At 41.6% G+C, this 23,980-nt stretch overlaps 2 protein-coding genes across 2 annotated transcripts; both read left to right on the top strand.

Annotated features, from left to right (window-relative positions):
- Positions 1–515: 515 nt before the first annotated feature.
- On the top strand, positions 516–1,106 carry FGFBP2 (fibroblast growth factor binding protein 2; the record flags this gene model as incomplete). The annotated part of the gene is made up of 1 exon (XM_084204975.1): positions 516–1,106. One exon carries the CDS (start codon positions 516–518, stop codon positions 1,104–1,106), a length of 591 nt encoding a protein of 196 aa, XP_084061101.1.
- Positions 1,107–18,679: 17,573 nt separating this feature from the next.
- Positions 18,680–19,725, top strand: FGFBP1 (fibroblast growth factor binding protein 1). The gene has a single exon (XM_084204361.1). The coding sequence runs from the start codon at positions 18,709–18,711 to the stop codon at positions 19,423–19,425; it is 717 nt and encodes a 238-aa protein (XP_084060487.1). The 5' UTR covers positions 18,680–18,708; the 3' UTR covers positions 19,426–19,725.
- Positions 19,726–23,980: the final 4,255 nt, after the last annotated feature.

Here is a 23,980-nt window from a genome sequence, read left to right as displayed (position 1 = left end):
AAAGGCCATTCCACAAATCAGCTTTTTTGCCAGGATGCTTACACTACCAGGACATTTATAATCATCCAGATGCAGAGATTGCTTTGGTACTTCTATCTTTTTTTACTTTGATATCATCTTACAAGCTCTAGCATGAAGATAGCTATAAAGCAGCTGGAGAATGGAAAATATCTGTTAAAAATCAAATATGACACGTTCATCCTGGATAGGAATGTGCTTCTCAGTTATACAACTATCGTTCTGTATTTTAACTGCATTTACAAGACTTGTCTTGTTACCTTCTTGGGAGTTCACACTCCAAGGTTATTCGACACTCCCTCGGGCTATAAATTATGGGCATTTGCCTACTGAAGTGTGATTTATTATTTTTATAAAAATGCCCAACCCTTACATCCCATGTTTGGCTGGAAAGAAGCCTCTGTGCACCAAGACTTTAAATTGTGAGCAGCCATTTACATACTGCTTTTACTTCTTTGGATCGTGTTGTTCAAGGATCTTGGTTCACTCCTCTCACCATGAAGAGTTTTGCTCTCCTTCTCCTAGTTGTGATCTGTGGCATGGGAGGACTGGGACAGAAGCTGAAGCCAAAGAAAAGAAGCAATGGTGAAGAAATCAAATTTCGGACTAAAACCAAAGATGTTTGCACAATAACCACGAGTGGCGATGACGAAGAGATGAAACTTAGAATTGAATGCAAAAGCCAAGGCATGCCCTACTGGTGTGAATTCACTGGCAAGCCATCAGTCTGTCGTGCTTTTAGAAATAATCCAAAGATTTACTGGAATCAGATCGCTGCAGAACTCAGAAAGGTCCCACACGCTTGCGAATCCATGGAAGTGCTGAAGACCACCATGTGCCAAAAGGCTCCCCCAGAGGCTCTCATGAGGCAAATAGCTGCTGGTATGGAGCCAGAAGATCTAGCAAACCAGGAAAAATCAGTCCAGAAAGCTTCCATTCCTATGAGAGAAGCAGGGCAAAACTCTGACCCAGCCCAACATGGTCAAGGGTCTGAAAATGAAACAGAAGCAATGAAACTGGCACGGGAACACTGCTGGGAATCTCTGCATGGCGTCTGCTCCTACATCATTGGCATCCTTAGGGGTTAAGGATTTGCTTCAGGTAAAATAATCTGGAAGCACAGCAGAATATACCTAAGAGTAATTCTGTTCTACAATTTTATTTTGGGGGTCTCCAGGATGTAGACAGGGAAGTGCTAAGCTCCCTTGCTAAAATCTAACATCACAAGGCTTTTGAGGGGCTGGACAGCTTAAATTTACAGTGATCCATATTGCTTCAGGACTCCTGTACAGCCTCCTGTGAGGTCTTCAGTATGTACTGAGATGTTTGCCCTATCTGTTGTTAATCCTATGGTACTTCAGTTCTAACTGTTTGAATTGGGCTAATTTTTGCCTTCTGTCACTCCTTTCCTCTTGTGCTGCCTTTTGCATTTACGCCAGGGGAGTACAATAAATAACAAATGCATCATATCCAGCCAAATACATCAGTTTGAATAAACTACATTCAGAGACTGAGGGAATAAAGCTTATTCATCAGAACTGCTGGTTAATAAGGAAATATTTTAATCTAAAAAATTAGTTCATAAATCCCTTGCAGAAAACCCAAATGGACTGTCGTGGTTTGCGAGTCTGTTACTGTAGAGCAATAGGGGATCACATGTAGGCACTTGTTTGGTAAGTCTCAGGTTTTCAGCCAGCATTTAAAAAGGCAAAGCCCTTTATTGCAGAAGGGATTGGTTTTATATCCACTTCTGTTCCAGCTCAGAGAGAAAGCCAGGAGCTGATAAGTGGACCTGGCAAACTTGAAAGAAATGGGAATATATGCAGTGTGAACTGGCAAGCCTTTAGGCTGCTAATGATAATTTATGCCTAATACAGCAAAGTGACTAATTTTCTTTTTTTTTTTTTTTGTTTTGCAGAGCAGTGGTATTTCAGCTGAAGAAGGGTCCTTGCTGCATTGTCATAATTTAGACATAAGAATTTTGGTTAAAAATCAGTAATTTCTATACATCTTTTAGCTGTTTCCTTTTTATGAAACTTTTTAACAGCTCTGAAAAATTCACAAAACTGGAGTGACTGTGCTTAAAGTGTTAGGATGAACTAACTGCCCTTGGACTTGTTACACACCTAGGTGTACTGCATTTATGTAACCTAGGATCTGCTTGCCCTTGCATAGGTTTTTGTGTGTATTGACTTGCTTCAGTTTGTTAGAGATGAAAGCTGTTAATGATGATACAGTTAGTGCAAACAATAAAAATATGATTTTTTGAAAAGGTACTTGGTGTGCTTTCTTGAAATTTTAACTGGTGCTGTGTGTGTAAAATCACAGTATTTGACATTTTATTTCTTAAGAGATTGTTGGTAGAATGTGTAAGAGAAATTAGAGGTCTGAATCATTGCTTTCCCACTGTGAACAAGTTTGCATGAATATTAATACTTTCAATGTTATGAGGTTTATATTACAATAATGAGTTTCAGCCAGCAGGAAAAAAAAACCTGTAGGAATAAGAGAGTAATGTAATAATATATTTCTGAACATAGCAGATGAAAAGTGTTCACCAGTGATGGATTTGCAGAGTTCAGTGTTACCAGGACCTGTTAGTGGTACTATTAATGTTTGGTTTCAGTAGATATTCTGCAAAGTAACTTACTTGGCAATTTGGGCACTTGCCTAAATCTCCTCAGGAAACAAAACAAGATCCGATGGCCTGTTGTCATATTACAACACAGTCATGTTCAGTTTATTATTTAACAATGATCCCTTTTGTTCCCAAGTGAGTTTCACAGCAGGAATGTAACTGGAAATTCTTCATACTGTAGAATTTAATAGTGCTCTGTGTTTGCCTTGCAACATTTCTGCAAGGTATTGTTGAATGAAGTACTTCTCCAGCTCTACTCACAGATTTGTAATTTTCACTACACGATTCCAGGTCATGATTGTCCAATCATTAAATTTTATGCCTTGTACCAAAAAAACTTGAAATCAATTTCTTTCACCTAACCTCTTGATATATATGGAAAAGAATAGCAAGTGATGAACACGGCATCAGAGCAGAAGGTTGCATGTACAAGGCAGAAATATCATTTGAATGCAGATCAAATGTGAAAGCTGTATTTTTCTCTGCCATGAATCCAATGTGGTTAAGTTTCACTTGTGATCTCAGTTACCATTGCCAGACTCTTGTGCTGTGAATAAAAAATGTAGTAGTACACCTACTCACCTAGTTCTGTCATAGAAATTAATATAATTGTCTGATTAGCAAACATGCACAGTGCATCAAAGTGATATTAGGGAACTGTTCGCAATGTTAAGGGGAGGTTGGGGATTTTCTTGAGGTGTGCTTTTAAATAAACTCCTGTTACATATGATGCAAAATCCATTCTGCAGAGTGAGTATTTTGCAGTAGTACCCACAGCAGGAATGACCTCACAAATGCGACAGTGACTTGCATTGGGAGAAATCTGGGAATATTGATCGCCCACCATACTGTTGGTGGGAGAAAAGAAGAGGTTTCATCTGTTCACCAAAGGAGCATTTTCCCCTTCATGCCATCTTCTCTTTGTGTACACTGTGAGCTCAGGAGGCAGCAGAGTTGTCTGTCACTTTGAAGAACTGTTGATATAATCTAAAGTTTGTGGCCATCACTAATTCTGCTCAGCAGAGGACAAATGTCACACACCAGCAGGCTGTTTCCCAGGGAGCTTGTGTCTCATTTCAATAGAGCAGGGCTCTGCTGCAAAGGACTCTCTGTACTGTGCTGCCTGGAATGACCACCTGAAGTTTCACTGTTGAAAGCAGAAATCCAAAGGCACCAGAAGTCCTTTGCACCAAAGGCCCCCCCCTTAACAAAATCCTTTTTGTAACATGCTCAGGACCATAGTTAAGCACCACATTTTAGAAAGAGGTGAAGGTGATGCACGCCATGGATTGCATTTCATCGACAATGCTATGCAACCCTCTGCAAGTCACTTAAACATAACGATCTTGCTTTCAAAATGCTTGAAAATGTTAACTGAAATGGCCTACTCCAGTGTAGCAGCACTGTGACTGCATTGGCTACATTGCCATTTAATTGTGTTTAGCACCAGACACGTACGATCGGGACATTTCCGTTTCCTTCTGAGTATGAAAGTGCTATTCATTGATGAAAGGAGGAATTGAAAAGTGTTTGTGGTGAGTTTAGTGGAATCTTTGGGTACCTCATGAATGAATGAAAATTGCTGTTTCATTCCTTTTAGGTGAGCTTTTTAGTCCTGTATATGTAAGCACCTCAGGAAATCCGTCCAAGTGGAGGTGGAATTTGTCTTTATTTTCCCAACAGAGGAGCAGCAGGCAAAAAAGTTTGTCTGAGTTCCTGCAGGTGGGGAGACCATTGATACCCAGGCCTGTTACTTCTGCTGATAATTCAGTGCAGTGTGAGGTATCCACCTGCCTCAGAATCCTCATGTTTAGGTTTCCAGGGAAGCATCCCAAGTACTTGCTACTTTGATAATGGAAACCTCCAAAGAAATCAGAATCAAGCATTTGGAGAACCTGTGTATGCAAGGATGTGTATTTGACACACTTAGTTAAGATCCAAAAAAGACTGGAGCGAGTCTAATGGAGAGCTATCAAGATGGTCAGGACTGGAGCACTCTCCTGTGAGAAAATGCCAAGGGAATGGGTTTGTTCAGCCTGAAGACTTGGGGAACTTTATAGCCAACCCTCAATCCATATGAGAAAGCTATAGGGAATGCAGAGCCAGGCTCTTCACTGATGTGTGTGATAGGAGAAGAGATGCTGGTCAAAAATTCATAGAGGTGAGATTCTGGTTAAGTGAAAGGGACAACATAAGGAGGATAAACACAGGAATGGATTCCTCAGAGCTGCTCTGGAATCTCCATCTGTGGAGCTTTTCAAGACCAACTGGATAAAGTTTAAAACAACACACTCTGAGTTGATGACAGCTACGCAGTAGTGCACTCTGGTGTTTTCTGAGAGAATTGTTGAGGTGTCTTTGGTCATTCTTGCATTGTATGCAGCATTAGGTTTTGTAGTCTTGATTTTTCAGTAGATGTCATAGTTGATATGGCACGGATTTAAGGGACGGATACCTCTCACAAAAGGACAAAGAAAAATTAAAATTTCCCCAAAGTTTCCCACTGCTGTTCCTACTTCTGTAGAAGCTTTGAGGTTGTCTCTTTTTTTCTGTTTCTTTTGCTGTTGCCTTTCCCAGTCTCTGCTTTCTTCTTGGAAGAAGAGTCAGTCACACCACAGGAGATTTCTTTTGGAGTTCCCTGCTTTTCCTCTTACAAATAAGAATTGTTCTAATCAGACTTCACAGATCATTTTACAGTGACAAAAAGTATGTGGTACAGAAGTGGTATATACAAAAACAGGAGTAAGAACTCAGAGTGGAGGAGGTGCAGTCAGTAGATGACAGGACATTGATGTTATCTCACAGACATGTTGTTTACTTTCCCATCTTGAATACAAATGAAACTGCCTGAATGACAGGCAGGAGGCCAGCTCTGGATTTCCAGAGCAGCTATGCTGCTCTATGTACAGAGCAAGAATAAAATTAGGCAGATGTCTGATGTGGAGCAGGCATTGGTGTTCCCCTGCCTGCCCTCTCAGCAGGTTATGGAACTGTTTGTGTAACCACTGCTCACCTCAGCCTCCCTCCATGGTGGCTCCTGCTGCCTCAGGGCTCACAGTGCTTGTAGTCAGGAAGGGAAACAGAGGTGTCCTTTTAGATTCTGCTGGCTGCAGATGTAAAAACCCTGCATTGCTCTGTCACTGCTGCTGTGGCCTGTAAAAATTAATGTGCTGGTGGTGACATTGGTTGCCCCTTTATTTGTCTTACTGGTGTAAAATGAGGGCACTCCAACAAAGGCAGCTGTAATGGAGTGCCTAGGGACTAGGCTAGAAGCTCCACAACGAAGGAAATGGTGAGCAAAATTCAGGCTCTGACCTCTCCATTTCCTCTGCCAAACAGCCCAGCAGGAGGGCAGGAGTGCTGCCCCCATCCTCCCCTCTCACCCCACCCCGAGGTACAGGCAGACAACATGGGTGCTCTCAAAGAGCTACTGAGATCACCCCTGCTTCTTATACTCCAGAAATTTACCACGGGTTTAATATAAATCTCCCATCTGAATGCAGCAGTGTTTCTCTGGTTTAGTTAAGTTTCTACTTAATTAAAACCATTACTCATCACCTCTTTCTGTTCATCACCTTAAATACAATGATTTGGAGAAGGGACAAAAAGCTGGTTAGATGAGGAACAAAAATTATATTTAAAACCTAGTGGTTTTATATTTTAAAAAAGCTTTGTACAAATACTAAGTCTGGAGTAGCTGGCTCAACAGAGAACACATTGATGGGTTAACAGGAAAGGGCTTTTGATGATGCCAAGGTTTCACTGATTATTCCAAAACTAAAATTTACTAGTGTCTATATGGCAAGGAGACAGCAATGAATAAAGTGGCTTTTGCCCTTTACGTAACACTTAAATAAATTATGGTTTAAATTATTTTGTGAGACAATTTCATGAGTTTTGTTGACCTTCAAAAGTCTCTTTTTGTCTTTTCAGAAGCTGTCCAAATGTTGCAGGTTTAATTCTTGATCCTGGTGTACTCCATCTCACCACAGCAGTGGGTCAGCCATTGAGCCCTTTTCTGGTGCAGACCATACAGAACACTTCAGTCCTAGTTCAGAGCAGCTTTAGACTTTTAGTGGTGCTGAAATGAGGCAGGTCTAAGGGTACTTTGCTGAGCTCAATTATACTGTAAAATATCACTGTCAAAAGGAATTGGGTAGCTCCATTTATTTTCAGATCTGGGGTCAAATCCTGACCTAGCACCACTGTGTTCACCACTAAACCATATCCCCAAGTGCCACATCCACATGGCTTTGGAACACTTCCAGGGATGGGGATTCCACCACTTCCCTGGGCAGTCTGTACCTGTACCTGTCTGTACCTGTACCTGACCAACATTTCAGTGAAGAAATTTTTCGTAATACCCCATCTAAACCTCTGGCAGAACTTGTGGCTTTGACCTCCTGTTCTGTCACTTGCTACCTGGAAGCAGAGGCCACCCCCCACCCAGCTACCATTCCTTGCAGGTAGGTCTAAGAGTGATAAGGTCTCCCCTGAGTCTCCTTTCCTCCAGACTAAGCACCCTCACCTTCCTCAGTGCTCCTCATGGAACTTCTGCTCCAGACCCTTCCCCAGCTCCACTGCTCATCTCTGGACAGGCTCCAGCACCTCAGTGTCTTCTTTGCAGCGAAGGGCCCAAAACTGAGCACAGGATTTGAGGTGTGTCCTCCCCAGTGCCCAGCACAGGGGGACAATCCCTGCCCTGGTCCTGCCAGCTGCACTAGTGCTGGTACAGGCCAGGTGTCTTTGGCCTTCTTGGCCACCTGGGCACAGCTGGCTCGTGTTCAGTCACTGTCACCAGCACCCCCAGGTCCTTTTCCACTGGGCAGCTTTCCAGCTCTCTGCCCCCAGCCTGTGGCACTGCCTGGGGTTGTTGTGACCCAAGGGCAGGACCTGGCAATTGGCCTTGTTGAACCTCACAAAACTGGGCTTGGCCCCCTGATCTAGCCTGTCCAAGTCCCTCTGCAGAACCTGAAGTCATTTGGACTGTGTCATCCATAGTACACATATAATACTCACTATCTAGTAATTAAAGATGGTTTTAAATAGTCTAGGACTCAGATTCTGAAGGCTGTGGATAGGCAAAGTGGGAAGTGGATGGGAAGGCTGTTCTTTAACAGATACAGCTTTCAGCCCTGTTCCCAAGCAGCAGGTTTGTTAACAAGGACTTAGGACCTCTTTACCCACATGCAGGAGAAAGTCCCTTAATTCCCTGATGGCATGAGATAGGACATAGATGTGAGATTCCTCTACAGGCACCGTGGAACAACTAGAATTAAAAATGAGGAAGAGGTTACTTGGTGCATTCATGGGATATCAGAGGGGAAAGTGGTAATTTAAATTGGAATTAGAACTGTAATGCTGCACCTTCAGCAGTAATATTCTGATGCACTGCTTTTCACCCATTTAAAAAAAAGTTCTCGCTGAAAAAGACTGAATTATTCTAAAAAAAGTCCCAAATATTAAGAATATTGCTAGCTCTTGGCAAAACCATTAAAAAGGTGTTAATACCCAATGTTTAGGATTCCTAATTTCATGTCAGCTGATGGTCTCCAGATGGAGGAGCTCTAAACATAGAAATGATCCTAGAAAAACACCTATTTGGCAAAATCGGGGGAAAAATGGAGGAGGATAAGACAGAACATGGAAGGAAAGATATGAGAGACATGGCATGGATACTGAAAAAAAAAAAAAGAAAATTGGGAAATTTAGAGAACACAAGCAAATGGACCAGGATTACATGCAGCGCAGTGCAAAGGGCCAAAACATGCCAAAACTAAGCTCACAGATTCTGCAAAATCAGAATCAAAAATCAAAGAGGATAAGACAGAACATGGAGGGGAAGATATGAGAAACATGATATGGATACTGAAAAAAAAAAAAAGGAAATTTCAGAGACGTCATGTGCTCTCTAAGTTAACTGAGCAACCCCCAAATCTATCATAAAAGTTGAGGTATGTGCACCCTTTCAGCTTTTGCTGACCATAACAAGTTGCACTAGAACTTGGAAAGATGGATATGGAAACTTTTTTACTTTGGCTTCTCTTCACCACATACCTGAACCTGCTGAGATCACTAAAATGTGAATGGCAAATAAGATTTGTCCATTTCCTTTGTCCTTTCTCTGTGCCTCCAGAGGGTTGTGTCAGATGTGGAAGCGCTGAGAGCTGCCAGCCCACACAGAAGCTGTGATATGCAGACCTCTGTGGTCTTTATTCTGCCTTGCTGAGCTTTTAGCAGGAGTTTTCAGAGTCCCAGATGGGAGCTCTGGAGCCTTACAGCTTATACTGTGTTTCAAGAATAAGCCAAGGATCGTGGAGGATAAACTTCATGGCTAATTCTTCCAGTGGACAGGTCACATTTTGGGGCTGACCTGCCTTGTGCAGGCATAGCTCATGTTAGCCCAAGGCCACTTTTTCTATGTAGCTGAAGTAGCTTCTTCAAAAGAAGAAGGAATAACTCAGTCAACAAGTGGTCACAACTGTGACTGCACCTTCTTGTCTTTGCTGGGATAATGCTGTGGTTTAGGAGCCAAGGCAGTGTCAATGCAGCTTGGACATCAGTACATTTAGTGACAGGAAAGTTCCAGGAGTGAACCCTGTGTTGGTTCCTTTTCACCTGGAATCCACTGAAATAAAAAAATCCTGTTAGTTATCTGCAGGATTTAGGTCTCTGTGATAGCTGACCCCAGGCATCAGTGAAGCCTCCCACAGCCACTCACTCTCTCTCTCCAGTGGGATGAAAGAGAGAACTGGGAGAGAAATAGAGAGGAAGGAATGTGGGTAGAGATAAATACATTATAATAAGTGAAGGGGAAAGGGGAGAAACAACAGCAAGTGATGCAAAGACATTTTCTTTACACCTCCCCCAAGCAGGCTGGTGCCCACTGAGTCTAGGTTACCCTATAGAAGGACAAGCCCCAGTTTTGCTGCTGTGGGCAGGGTCACACAGCGTGGAATATCCCTGGGGCCAGCTCTCCTGGCCCTGGTCCTCCCCTGTCTCTGGCACACCCCCAGGCTCCTTGCTGGAAGGGGGCACAGTGAGAAACAGAGAAGGCCTTTGTGCTGTTCAGTGACAGCTAAAACACGGGCATGTTGTTAGCTCTGTTCTAGTCACTAATTTAATCACAGCACCGTATGGGCTGCTATAAAAAGCTGCATCCATTCCAGCCAGACCCAGCACAGTCTCCTACACCATAAAGCCCCTGGTTTCCTTTCCTCTTTCCTGGTTTCCTTTTCCTGGAACAATTTCTTGGTTCCTGTTTCCATTTTCCCACTGTACTTAAAAATTGCATGAAATGAATGTTTATTCCATAGCAAGCACTAGAAACATCTCGCTATGCTTGGAACCAGTCCTGAAATTATAAGGCAGTGAAGAGCTCAAGGGAGTTTCTGCAGTATAGCTGCTTAGTCAAGGTAGAACCATCCATTCCTCTCTCTCCACAGAGAATGTGCACCAGTCTTTTCAACAAATATACAAATAAAACCACTAATATTAATGACTATAACAGAGGGACAGAAATTATTCAACGCATATATATTATGTTGTGTTGTGTTGTTATGTTATTTTATGTTATATTACATATAATATAATATAATATAATATAATATAATATAATATAATATAATATAATATAATATAATATAATATATTAATATATTATATAATATAACATAACATTATATCATATCATATTATCATATCATATTATATTATATCATATCATATGCTGCATATATATGCACATATGTATTTATTGATACAGCTTAATTTATTTACAGACTTAAGCTTTATAGAAAGGGTCATGAGAGTAGATGAAGACCAGAGTTATCACTGATATAACTACCAGGCTTTTGAAAGTCCATGTATTCTGACCAGGACTGCATTAGAGAAAAGCTAGAAAGGAAATCCAAGTGTCTTTGATTTCTGAAAGAGAAAGGTTCAGATCACATGTGGTTTACAGATCAGATACAACCTCAGAAGAAGTTGTCAGCAGCTAGGGAAGAATGTCTCTCTATTATACCACACCTTGGCCTGTACACACTCTGTCTTCAACTCCATTTGTGTTGATCCTTGTGTCACTTTGCAGCAACTTCACAGGGTGGAAGAATTTCACCACTGATCTAGTCAGTATTTGAAATGTTCCAGACTTCCTTTGATGATCTTGGTTCCCTTCACTTAGGCAGGATCAATTAGTATTTCTGCTGTGTCTACACAAAGTAATTCAGTACTGACCAGTGCACACATCAGAAACAAACCTAAACCAAATACCTAAGTAATTTAAAATTCCCACTAAGAAAAACAGATCTTACTTTTGTGAGAAGCTGGATTATAACTAGCAGAGGGCTGAATCTCATTTCTTACCTTCATCATCCTGAAGTAACTCTGCAAGTCTTGCCCTGATGCAGAAATGTTTTTCTGCTTTTCAGCTGAAGCATATGGGCACCTTTTCACTGCAGGGCTTTAAGGAGAGCTCAGGCACTCGTGGCAGCTGAGAGAGGCTGCAGCAGCACCAGGCTCAGGGCTTATGGCAAGCAGGACCATGCCTTGTGTTCTGGTGGTACTATGTGATGGTTTCATGCACTGTGTCCATTTCTGCCCTCTCATTATTGCCTGACTTGCAACTACCCTGAGAGGACTAAAGGCAGTCAGTAGTTTACCATGGCATCTTTTTGACATTTTACTCACTTTATCCCTCTGTAAGAGACCCATCCTTTGTCTGACTGTGTTTCTGAAGCTTTTCTGGTCAGAGAGGCTCCTGCCTTGCTCTGAGCTGTACAAGTCTGAGCAGACCAAGACAGCAATCAGTCAAGAGTTTTTTCCCCTGGCTGCCAAACCAACTTGAGCCTGTCCTGAATATCATGAATCTATGCTAATATATCCAGCATCCAGCCTGTTCAGATAAAACCACAGGATTTTGAAACAACTGTTCTTGGAGAATCTTTAGCTGTGCTTAAGGCAGAGAAGTGATTAACTTGTATTAGAGCTAAAGTAAATGAAAACATACAAATTCAGGTTTTGAGGATAAGTTCTTCCAGATATTGGAAAGATCCCTATGAAACACATTTCAGTCTAGTAGCCATTAATTTAATGTTATTTTTATTCTGAGATTTTTTTATTTCTATATAAAATGTATCCCCTGTATTCTGTGAAAGATAAATCCTGCAGAAGAAGCAAAAACAGTTGTGGGCTTTTTATCTATCAAATACAATCTCTTATTTGGTGATCCTGCAGCATTATCAGAAACAAATTCTTAGGGTCTGCCTAGATTTGGATATATTTACTGCCAGCTCTTGTGTCTTGTATACCAACAATCATTCTTATCATGGCCCCAGCATTTAATGTCCTGTATAGAAGAGGATAATCATGTTCATTTAAGGGCAAATATTTATACCTCTTTGAATTGTTTCAACGTCAAGGCAAACTTTCTTTAAGGTCGGTCTGACATACTTCCACAATAAAATTAAGGGAGAGGAGACAGCTCAAATTTCCCTTGTTTGAATTCAGAAGGCCTCCTCCTGCCAAGGCAAACCCTTTGTAAACTCCATTTAGCATCAAAACTTTGGGTCTTTAATATGCAGGGTTTTCTCTCTGTACTATCTCATTAAACAAGAGGAATTTCCTCACTATTTCAGGAACATTCCTGATGACCATGCTCCATCACAGGCTTGGATCTACCTGAATTAGTCAAAACCAGGTGTATTTTTGTGAAAACCCTGCTGTCCTTGCCTCCAGAGACAGAGCAGTGCTCTGCAGGTCTGGGAGTGAGCTGTGCCTGCTCCAGCTGCCCGTGACAGCGTGGTCAGGGAGCAGGTCAGGGGCAGATTAACCACTGCTGACTGCCCCACCTGAGCTGGGAGCCAAGAGGCTGCACCTCTGCTGAGCAGGGCCTTGGTGGCAATGAAAGTCAGCATCTTTTTATCAGAATGTTGCCAAAATAATGCATCATGTAAATAAAGAAACACTGCAAGCAAAAACTACTGACTTCATAGATGAAGAAGGTAAACAGTAACACTAGACTTAAAAATGATGGATAAAATTATTAAGTTGTTAGTTTATCACTTAGAGATAACCACTATATGAAGCAGCAGTTTTTACTCAATTTACTAATGTCTAAGGAATTTAGTTCTTAAATACAAATGTGAACCTCTGCATGAACTGGAGTTTGCTATAAAATAACCTTACTATTTAATCTTGTCAATTGCTCTTTTTTTATTAGCTTAAAATATAAAGCAGTAGTTTGATTTCTGTTGTTCTTTGATGAACTTACAGTTAACACTTGTTTGAATTGACTAGTGTTTGTTTCTTTTTATTTGGGTTTCATGATATTAGATTTCATTTGAGTGCTGTTCTGCCAAATTCAGTTTTCAGTTTTGGCCAGCTTGTGAAATAATGGGATAGTGTTAAAGTCTCAATGAAGAGAGGCATCTCAATGATGCCTTTTTTTCATATTTATTTAACTAACATTAATTTAATCCTAGGTCAGAAGTAACTGAAAATTGTTAACTGATGAGTTTACTTCCACTTCTTTCAAATAATTGTGCCTCCATGTAGAATAATTCATTATCAGAGCTCAGTGCACTGAAACCATCACTACATTTTAAATTAAACAGCCACTTCCAGAGAAAGGCCAGTAGGCTGTGGAATAATTTTCTGAAGTGTTGGGCACAGGCAGCGAGATGCAGAAGGGCTGGTGAAGGTGTCACTGCCCGTGTGACCAGTGTTTTATTGCTGTGTAAAAGGGCTACAGCACTCAGGGCTGTTGGCTTGTGCCTCTTGTTAATCCTCAACTCACACAGTCAAGCAGGAAATCAAGTTACAGTTCCTTGCCTGAAGCTTGCTTGCCCAGGGATGGGAATGCCGTGCCAGAGAGCAGCCCACAGTCTCTGCACAAGGGGACTGCCCTGGGAGGGAGAGGTGGGGCTGCCACCTCTGCTCTGCTAATTAACACACAGTATAAATGATAATTATTTCCTATATAAAAAATACCTATGTGTGGATAATATTTAAGCAGCAATAAGAACTAACTGAGAAAATGCTATGCTTCTTCCACACCAATGAATCATAGCTAAGAATAAGGATAAAACCTCTTCTCTTTGCTTAAACAGCAGAATTTAATTATTGACTTAATTATAACAGTTCTGATGAAAAGCTAAAGATGCTAATTACCTGTCTGAAGTTTCAGTCAAAAGACACAGGAGTATCTCTGGTCTGAGATTTTCCATACAGAATTTACACTGGGATTTGGATATCCATGCTTGTAATTCTCAATGACTACCTTTATTTGCTAGTGTTGCCAATTTTTTCCTGTGTCTTTTTATTTTAATAACTCTCCATAAGTTTTACCTTGCCAAATTAGCTGTTCAAGTTTGCCATTTGTTGCATAGATCAAATTTTCTTTTGATGAATTGCCTGCATTGTTTGTTCTGGGGCAAAACTGTGCATGCAGTTTACAAGCAAACAGCATTTCAGCTCAGCAAAGGGCACAACTAAGGTGTATTTTAAATGTGCATGACAGAAAGCAAAAAATGCTTTTTGGAAATCATATTATAAACAGGTTTTTGCATCAACTTTTTTGTGGGCAATTAGGTGCTAATTAAGCATCTAAGAAATTGAGCTCATAATTTAATTTTGTGTACTTTCTTTTAAAGATGAAAATTGAAGGAAGTGGCTGTTCTGATCACCTGATAGCACAGCTCCCAGGAGGATTTCTGAGGTACGGGATGGATACGTACTATATGCCCAGGTAGGTAGGAGACAGCCACAAAACATCAGTTCATCTCTAATAATAACCAAACAAACCAAGAAGATATTCTGAGGGCATAGCAATAAACCTCCCTGATGTCCAGACCAACCTCCATAGCCTGAGGCTGATTTTTATGCGCTTAAATGTGTAAATCTTGGTTTTCTGAGGTTTTGAAATCATCTAAACGGGTCAGGCAAGAGCTCCAGCTGGCTCAAGACAGATTAGTGCAAAGATGACAGCGCCCATGTCAACAAACACCTGACTGCAGAACTCTACAGAAGATTCTGCACACTACAGATGGGAAGAGCTGACATGTGCAGGAGGGAGCTGAACTGACATTGACATTGAAACTTATTTTGCTTGTCAAAGCCATCAAAACAGGGAATTTTGGAAGCGATGAATGGTGGAGTGCTTAAATATTTTCAATACCTTGTGGCTAGTTCCACCAATAAATGGCATTTTGTAAACGCAGACAAAAAAATCGTGGCAACATCATCCACAAGAAAATTCCCTTTCCAGGTGAAGAACATCTGGGATCTCCTAGTGAATATCTCTGAGAAAGTGTGTGACAGAGCTGGAACCCATAGCTTCTTCCTGTAAATCAGGAACAGGAAGGAACAGGAACCCATAGCTCCTTCCTGTAAATCCTGTGTTTGGTCACATTTCCCATGGTTCTTTAATACCTGTAACCTTCCTCTCTTGCCGATCTGGACACATAGTTCAGCTGCAGTAGGAAAGTGGTTTGGTGAGGGATTTGGCTTGGTGAGGTTTTTGGCTTTGGTAGTTCCTTGCCAACAGCTTGCTCAAAGCTCTCATAGCTGAACCTATCCCCTCATCTGTCAAAATATTTCAATTTATAGTATGTTTACCCAAGCAATCGGGCATGTTAAAACGGCACCTGAATTGGTACCAGAACAGGAGGCTAGCATGGCCCTTTCATTTTATGCTGTCCCCAGGGTAATTAGCCCTGATGAGAGGCTCGTTAGCTGCAGCACACAGCCACACAAGTGCAGCTGCACAGAGCTGAGGATCCCAGCTAAATACTGAATGCTTCAGGTGGTGCTGTGCCTACTATGTGGTATTAGTTTAGGATTCCTGGGCATGACAATGCCTTACTTACCTCTTGCATTGTCCTTCTTCTCTGATTCCATTCCACCACACATTATTATTTTCTGATCCCTGAGTTGTCCCTGCCCCTAATTCATCATCCCTTGCCAGTGTTAACTACAAAACTTTCACATTTAGTGGACTCTTGCAAATAGTTTCATACATACTCGTGCCAATCCAAAGAGCACAGGGCACATCTGATGGCTGAACTCAATCAAGAAGCAGATGTATCTTGGGAGATAGTCCCAATATACAGATTTCCCTTTGGGTTTCAAGTAAATGCATCCCATTCTCTGCATTTCTGTCCTGCATGTGTTGCAGAATTGCACTTTTTCTTCCTAATTTTTGTTTGTGATTTTTTTAAAAGAAAGTTAACAGTCTCTTCATTGCCAAACCAGTCTAGACAATGCCTTGCCTATAGCTCTGTCCCTTTATATAATTCCCTTTACATTGGATGGGAAAGAACCAAAGGGGAATACCTGTCTATATCTTACACCAGTTTCTGCTTTTCTCTCTTCTGGCATCCTTCTTTTATTCTGATAATCCCCAGGCATGTACACCAAATGCCTCACATTTCTTCAGTAAAACCATCTGAAGAAACAAAGCTACAAAGAGCGATGCCTAGCCCAGCTCTGGATGAGTTTTTAGATTTATCTGATGTTTTTCTTTCAATCTGATCCCATAATGATGTAACCCACATCTTTACACACACAAAAGTTGGCAGAGAGGGGGGAACATAGATCATTGCTGAACCTTAGACCTCTCTGTCGCTAATTCTGCAGGAGCTTGAATTTTTTAATGAGTTTCATGCTTATGAGCACTGTCCTAAAAGCAGTCATGCAATCAGAGAATCCTAGAATGGTTTGGATTGGAAGGGACCTTTAAATACCACCTAGATCCAGCCCCCTGCCATGGACAGGGAACCTTCCACTAGACCAGTTTGCTCAGAGCCCCATCCAGCCTGACCTTGAACATTTCCAGGGATGGGAAGTCCACACCCTCTCAGGTTAACCTATCCAGTGTCTTGCCACCCTTATCATAAAAACCTTCCTTCCTCATATTTTATCTAATCCTAATCTCTTTCAGTTTAAAGCCATCGCTCCTTGTCCTATTCTTACATGCTTTGTACAAAGTCCCTCTCTGGCTCTCTTGTAGACCCCCTCTAGGTACTGAAGGGCTGCTGGAAAATCTCACTGGAGCCTTCTCTTCTCCAGGCTGACTCTCCTACCTCAGCCTGTATTCACAGGAGAGGGACCTTCTGAAAAACTTAGTGGCCCTCCTCTGGACTGGTATTCCTTACTACTCAAATAGTTGCTTATTTTGGGTGTTTGAAGTTCTTCAATATCATTTTTTTTTGTGACACAGGGTAACAAAAGCTAACAGTCTCCTCATTGTCAAACCAGTGGCAAAAAGTTCGAAAGATAACTTTTGAAATGCTTTGTGGAATTGTTTTCAATATCATTATCAAATTCTGCTAAACACAATGATAGTGCAACACATTGAGGGCATTGCAGGATGCATCCCTCAATAGCTGGTAAAGCACATTTTAGAGAAGCTCATGATCTGATAAAGTTCTTATCATTGTTCAAGAGCAGGGAAGGACTTGGCTAAAGGAACACATAATTACTCAAGCTCACCTTGCCACCCCCATAGTCAGGCACGTTTTTTTGTACTGGGAATGAGAACTGGCACTTTTCCAGGGAGGTGTGTCAGGGGTAAGTGAACATGGCCCAGAAGGATCCCATTGTGTTGTAACAGTCTATCTGGAGAGCCCAAGGCGTGTCCCTGCCTTTATAAACACGGCGCTGCCCTTCCAACAGCTCCCACTCTTCCGAAGGAGGGGAATTGCACCAGGAGCTGTGTTTGGGTGTCTCCCGGCCCTCTGCAAGGTATGCATTTCAGTTCTCTTCCTTTTGCACTCTCCCTCTCGCAGCAGCAGGTTACTGTGAAATCCTTATGCATTTTAATGTTATTGTTTGCTGTGTTTGCTACAGAACTGTGAATGCAACATGAGGTTCCCTTAAGAGGGCTCATGGAATGAAGATTTGTGCATAGTACAAGGCATGAAGCAAGTCGAGTAAGAACTAAGCAGAGCCTGCTCATAGAAGCTGCTACCTGTGTATTCTACCTTCTAAATTCATGTAACTAAAGATATTTGCAGATCACTGAATGTTGAAATAGATTCTTTATGAGCCTGGCTGCACATTCTTTTCTGCTTTCTAACACAAAAGCTTGGCTACAGAGATAATATGATGGAAACATCTAAATAATACATTTAGGGCTTTAATCATCAAAATTCCATGTTTAAGTCCCTCTTTGATCCTGAAAGCTGCTTTATAAAGGCAAACACCTGCAGAAATAAGCATGCTCTGTGCAGATGCAGGGATCACCTTGATAATAATTTGCTAACTAGCCACATTCCAAAACTGAAGTTGCACATTTATCCCTGGAATTTGGTGGCTTTAAACACAGCCCAGTACACTGCAGGTTATCTTCAACAGCAAAAAGGTAGTTCTGTTTGTCTAGCAGTCAAGGTGGAAAAAGAATACATCAGTAGTTAGTTTTTGCTGTCTGAAAAGACAGCCATAACCAACAAAGACAACCATTTTTTTTCAGAGCAAATTTGAAATACTGGCATAACCAGTGAATTACAGAATTTTCAGGATGCCTACAAAATAGTTTTCCTCAATTTGAACCAAACCGTTTCCTTTCTGTCTGAAATATTTTTGAAGAATGGCCAGAGGTTGTAGTCAAAAATGCTTCTGAGTCATTTTACAAAATGGGAGACTGGGAACAACTGCTTTATTGTTATAATTTAAGATATCCATCTGAGATTGACAAATCCAAGGTCCAAATTTCTTCTCTGAGTGCAGAAAAGATTCTAATTAAGGTGCCTCAGTCACTGGGCAGTAGCATGTCTGGGCAGTGACTCTTCTGTTCCCCATTGCATTGATAACAAAGTAACTGAAAGTTATTCCACAACCTCTTACAAGGGTAATTCATAATGGTATTGAAGCCAGGTATTGTTTACACAAAGGACAGATCACTTTGCTGATAATATCACTTCAGTAGGTATCGAAGTGCAGTGCAATGCCATGTCTGAAAAACTTCAACTGTCCAATGTATTACAGCATTAAGTGAAAATGTTTTTTATCGTTCTGTTTTGCTTTGAAGGCAGATCCCAAGCAGGACAGAGATCATGAGGATCAAAAGCTTTGGGCTCCTTTGTGTGTTGATGCTGGTCTCCCAGATGCTACTAGCCAACTGTGAAAGACAGAAGGAAAGAAAAAAGGGAAGACAAGGCATAGAACATGGTGGGAAAAAACAAAAGGAATCCAGCCAAGGAAATGAAAAGGGGCAGAGGTCAAAAGGAGGAAAATCATCTCCTAAAGGCAAGTTTGAAACCAAGGAAAATGCTGAGTGCACCTGGTCAGTGAGGGACACAAATGATGTTACTGTGCACGTGCAGTGCAAGCGCGGCGACAGGGAGTTCTGGTGTGAATTCTCTGGAGACCCTTCTGGCTGTGCACAGTATGCAGCAAACCAGAAATCCTACTGGAAACAAGTCTCCCGATCTCTAAAGAAGCAGAAGCAGATTTGTCAAGACCCCAAAAGTGTACTAAAATCTAAATTATGCAGGAAAGGCCCACCAAGCGCTCACCTCAGGCTGACTCACTCAAGCCTACTAACAGCAGTGGGTCCTGCCAAAGAGAACACAATGCATCACCCAAAAGAAGTTGCTCAGACTCCAGCAGATGCCTCTGTGACTGAAAAAAGGCCAGAACACAGTCCTCAAGACTGTGTGGAAGATGTAGATTACATTGACCAGAAAAAGGTGGCTGAGGAATACTGTCCAGAAGGCTTGCTTTCCTTCTGCAACTTTTTTATCACAATGGTCCAAGACAAACGATGCTGAGGAGGTGTTTCTAAAGCTCTGAATCATGAAAGTCTGGTCCCTTTTAAGTTACTGCAAACCATTCCAGATTTTATTCTCATGTTTTATAGTGTATATAAGCAAGAAGGAATATATTTTTCTGATTTTGTATATACACAACAGACTTCCACATTTGAAGAAGTTATAGATGCTGTGTGCCCACAGATTGATTGCTACCCAATGGATGTGTTACCAGTGGATGTTACATACTCTGTGCAGAAGTGTATCAGGCATCTCCTTGGCCCTCTTTGAGCTGTGCTAGCCAAAGTGAATTCAGTGCCATGCACTTCTTGGTTATGTACAATGCTTTTGACCTAAAAATTCTTAAGAAAAATAAACTTTAAAATACATTAAAAGTATTTCCTCTCTCTCTCTCTCTCTCTGTGTTTTACTAGATTTCTCTATAACTGCTAAACATTTGTCAAAGAATGAACTTCCACAATATCTAGGTGAAGTGTTGTCTAAAAAGTAGTTTTCAAAATACTTCTGCAGCTTTGCAGATTTCAGTTTTTGATAGCAAGCTACATTATCATTATAGTCATCATTGTAGTCATGAAGGGCAACAAAATTTTCTGAATTGTCAATAAGTGTGCAAATCTTCAGTTTTTAATCTCACCAAAGGATGTCAAAACTTTTTGACAACACCAATTCCCTCTTTTCTCCTGCAGTTTGGAGCACATTGTACAAACTTTCTGGTAGGTAAGCAGAGGCACAGGGCTAGAATGAGTTATACAGGCTTGTACATAGGCCCAGGACTGGATCCCTTACTAAACAAATAAAGAGCTCATTCAACACTGCCTGCAGGGTTATTTTAATTCCATATTCTTTTATTTTTCTGTATGGAGGACACTAATATTTTTCTGTTCATTAAACTTCATGTGTTAAAAAACCCAGACAAACAAACAAAACCCCACAACATAAAAACCCCACACAAAATTCCAAGAACAAAGATTTTAGAAAATGTATAGCTAAATAATGACAACTGATCTTTGCTAATTTTTGAAAATTCAGCTGGAAGAACTGTAAAATCCAACTTACGCTTTTCTTAAATACAGCTTACACTTTTCTTCTGGATCTGAGCACAGAAGTATGATGATCCACTTGAGGAAACTTGAAATTTCATGAAAAACAATGTCCCTGATAATTTCTAGCAAATTAAACTGGTATTTCTGTCGCTTGAGAAAATATACCCTGTTTCCTTCTATTAATATATCATTGCTAGAATAGTTTTAAGATGGGTAGTTATGAGTTGAATGTGGGATGCTGCTATTAGTCAGACAAACTGTTTGAGAAGGATTCAGATGTATTTCACCAAGTAAAAATGGCAAAAAAAAAAGGATTCTTCCTACTAAAGCTGTAGTCTCTGAATGCCCTGTGGAAACACTGGCTGTTACCAGGCCATGCAGGGTAAATTTGGTTGGACTGGTGCCCACAGAAGAGCAAAATTCCAGTAAAAAGGGGCATCAACACTAACCCCTCTGAGACTGGAAGACACATCCATTTCGGTGCCAAGTGGGGTGGGAAAACAGCTACCAGCTCTTCATTATTAGGGGAGATCCATAAATGCTGAAAGGGCAGGCAAATTGCAGCTGCCAGACACTTTGTGTGTTGGCCTACACCCCTTCACCTTAGGAGATGATCGAGATAAGAAAGTCAAAATTGCAGAGGAAGTGTTAGGACCTTTATTTGGCCCAAGCAAGCATACACTACAGTAATTAATGATTAATGTCTATTCTGGTACCCAGACAACTTTCTATTAGTTCCATATTATAACCAGAGCACTGAGCAGGCCTGACTTAAGAGGCTTACTTGCTCCAGATATTTTGGAAAAGATCCAATCCTACCTCCCCTTAGCTGCTGTTGCTCTGGGGAGCACTAAGGTGAGGTTTGCTGCCTGAAGCACCATCCCTCTGCTCGGGGTTACCAGAAGGCACTGCTCTCCTGTGGCTGCCAGCCAGCCAGGCACACTGGGCCAGTGACATATCCCAGAGCAATTCCAGCCAGGGATTCCAGAGCTGTGAGCTACATCTCCATGTGCAGGACCGTCAGCACCTGGACCCACGTGCTGGAGTTGCACGTTCCTCTCCAGGGATGCATTACGTTTCTGCTGCCTCATCTTCTTGATTCCATGCAGGGCTGACTTTCATCTTCAGGTGTGGCTCTTTGCAGGAGGAAAACATGCTCATTCTCAGCAGTGCATGGGTGCATTTCCCCTTCAATGCAAGCAGTTGTGCAAGGAAAGTGTGGAGCACCAGCAGAAGAAGGAGATCTCTGTGCAGCCTTTTCCTCAGAAGGTGGGCTATTGTGAGAGTGAAGATCTCAGAACTGTCTCAGCCAAAGCATGGAATTTTTTACCTCCATCAGAGGGTAGTTTTGAATGTTTTTCAGAAGGGTGCATTTCAGAATAGCAGGGTCTGAGGCAAATATATCTGGAGTCCAACTTCATTACAGCCTGTTCTATAATTGTACTGACCACAACCCTGTGGTCCAAGGTCCCATTGCAGCTACCAAGCCCTGTGTTTTCTCAGACAGCATCACAAATCAATCACTTGACAGCAATCACATATGAGTCTTTCTTTGGGGCTTTAGAGAGTCACTGAAGTCAGCATGACTTTGGTGGTTGTGGAGTCAAACTACTTAACACCAATAAAACATTTCCTGGTATTGCTCATCTTAGGACCTCTGCTCGTGATGGAAAAGTTCACAGCTGAGCTCAATTCTCTGACCCTGTGTCCCAGGTGCACCACTTGTCCTTGTGTCAGGACTTCATGTTTGAAGAACTTGATGGTAGTGACTTTTCTAACACCTTTTCTAGCAGGGCAGGCAGGACTGCAGTGAAGGAGAACAATTAATGGGTTTGAATTCTGAGTGTGTGGTCCAAGTCCTCAGTCCCTATTGAAAATCTGCAGTCTCAGCCTTCTTATGTTGATGTGAGTTATGGAAAAATCAGCCCTATTTCACACCTGGGGAAACAAAGTACAGGAAGGCTGGATGCCCTTGACAATCATGGGAAAAATGTCAGAGGCTGGGTCAGCTACCAGACAGAGGTCTAGAGTTCCTGTGGTTTCCTTCTCCCATGCCTCATGATTAGACCTTTCTGCACAAGAACTGCATGGATTTGTTCCTAAAGATATCCAGCTAACTTCTAGAAATTTTAAAATTATTAGGAGTATCTTGGTGAAAAATTAGCTCACTTTCTCTGCAATATAGTTTGTTTTCCAGACAACCCTGGATGTTATAATTTGAATATCTAGTTGGGAAGAAAGAGAGCTTTTGAAGAGAGGAAACTCATTTTAGCTTCAGAGATAAAGCTTCAGAGAGTTTCTTTTCTAGATGGTGCATGATCTTTTTAGATAGACCCAACCCCCACATACTCCTGCAAATTCTTAAACTCTCCTCAAACTTAGGAGAGTCAAAAGATCAATTTTATCTCAAAAAGAGAAGAGGCAAATTTAGAATTTTCCCAACAGTTATTTCCTAACATATGATGGTTTTATCTGGAAAAAGTTACACATTTCTTTGTATTCACTAGGAAATGGGAAGACATTGTTAATGCCAAGCAAATAGCTCTGGCAGTGCAGCACTACTTAAGAATCTGTAAAATTGCAGCTCCTTCAAAGTTTTATTCATGACTATTTACTGCAGTGTGTTTTATGCCCACTTTCATACACAATTTCATTTGAATGAGTTTCCGTTCCTTTTGCAAGCTCCTTTATTCATTTACCACTTTGGCAGCAGGACAGGTTGTGTATCTAATCTCTAAAGCTGCTTGACTACATGAAGGAGAATAGAGCTGAGTGACTCAACATTCCTGCTTCCAGCAGTTCCCCACCCTCCTCTTCCCCCAGGGGGCCAATGGGTATTGCCACCTGATATCACCTCACCTGGAACTGGCCAACCCTAGCGGAGACTGTGTTCAGACAAGACACATTTCACACTGCCATGCTCCCTGTGTAGACAGAGCTGAACCTAGATAATAAATTCCCCTTCCTTTTCCACTTTTGCCTTGTTTTTTTCTGATGCTGCCTTGAGCAAGGCAGCTCAACACTTGCTGGTTGCTGCTGCACCTCACTTGTACCTCTGCTGGGTTTGCATTCCAATTCAATATATTATATAGTTTGTTCCTCCAGGCTATTCCAACAATGATACCACAACAGGAATTGATCAAAAGGAAAAATCCAGCTTCAAGGATGGGAAATTCAGCAAGTCCCAGCCTGCAGGCGTTCCTTGCAGTCTTGTCACTTGGATGATGCTCTTGACAAGAGCACGCATGTCCTCTGCCTGTTATCACCATGAAAGCTGCAAATCCTGGGGCATTCCTGTGTTCTAACACCCTGGACCTTTCTGCTCTCTCCTTGACCAAGCAGGGGCAACTCTGAACCCTGGCTGCAGTCATCACTTCTCTTCCAAGTGCCAGAGAGGAGAAGGCAGAATGCAAGGCAGAAGGCAGAATGCAAGGCTCCTTGGAAGGTTGGGGTTATCAGGCACTGGACACCGGGAGGGCTCAGGGTGTACCTGTGTGTGTCCCCTGCTCCTT

Source organism: Fringilla coelebs, assembly GCF_963513975.1.
Source record: "Fringilla coelebs genome assembly, chromosome: 4".
Classification (NCBI taxonomy): Eukaryota; Metazoa; Chordata; class Aves; order Passeriformes; family Fringillidae; genus Fringilla; species Fringilla coelebs.
The sequence above is the reverse complement of the archived record's forward strand: the minus strand, read 5'-3'. Positions and strand labels throughout refer to the sequence as shown.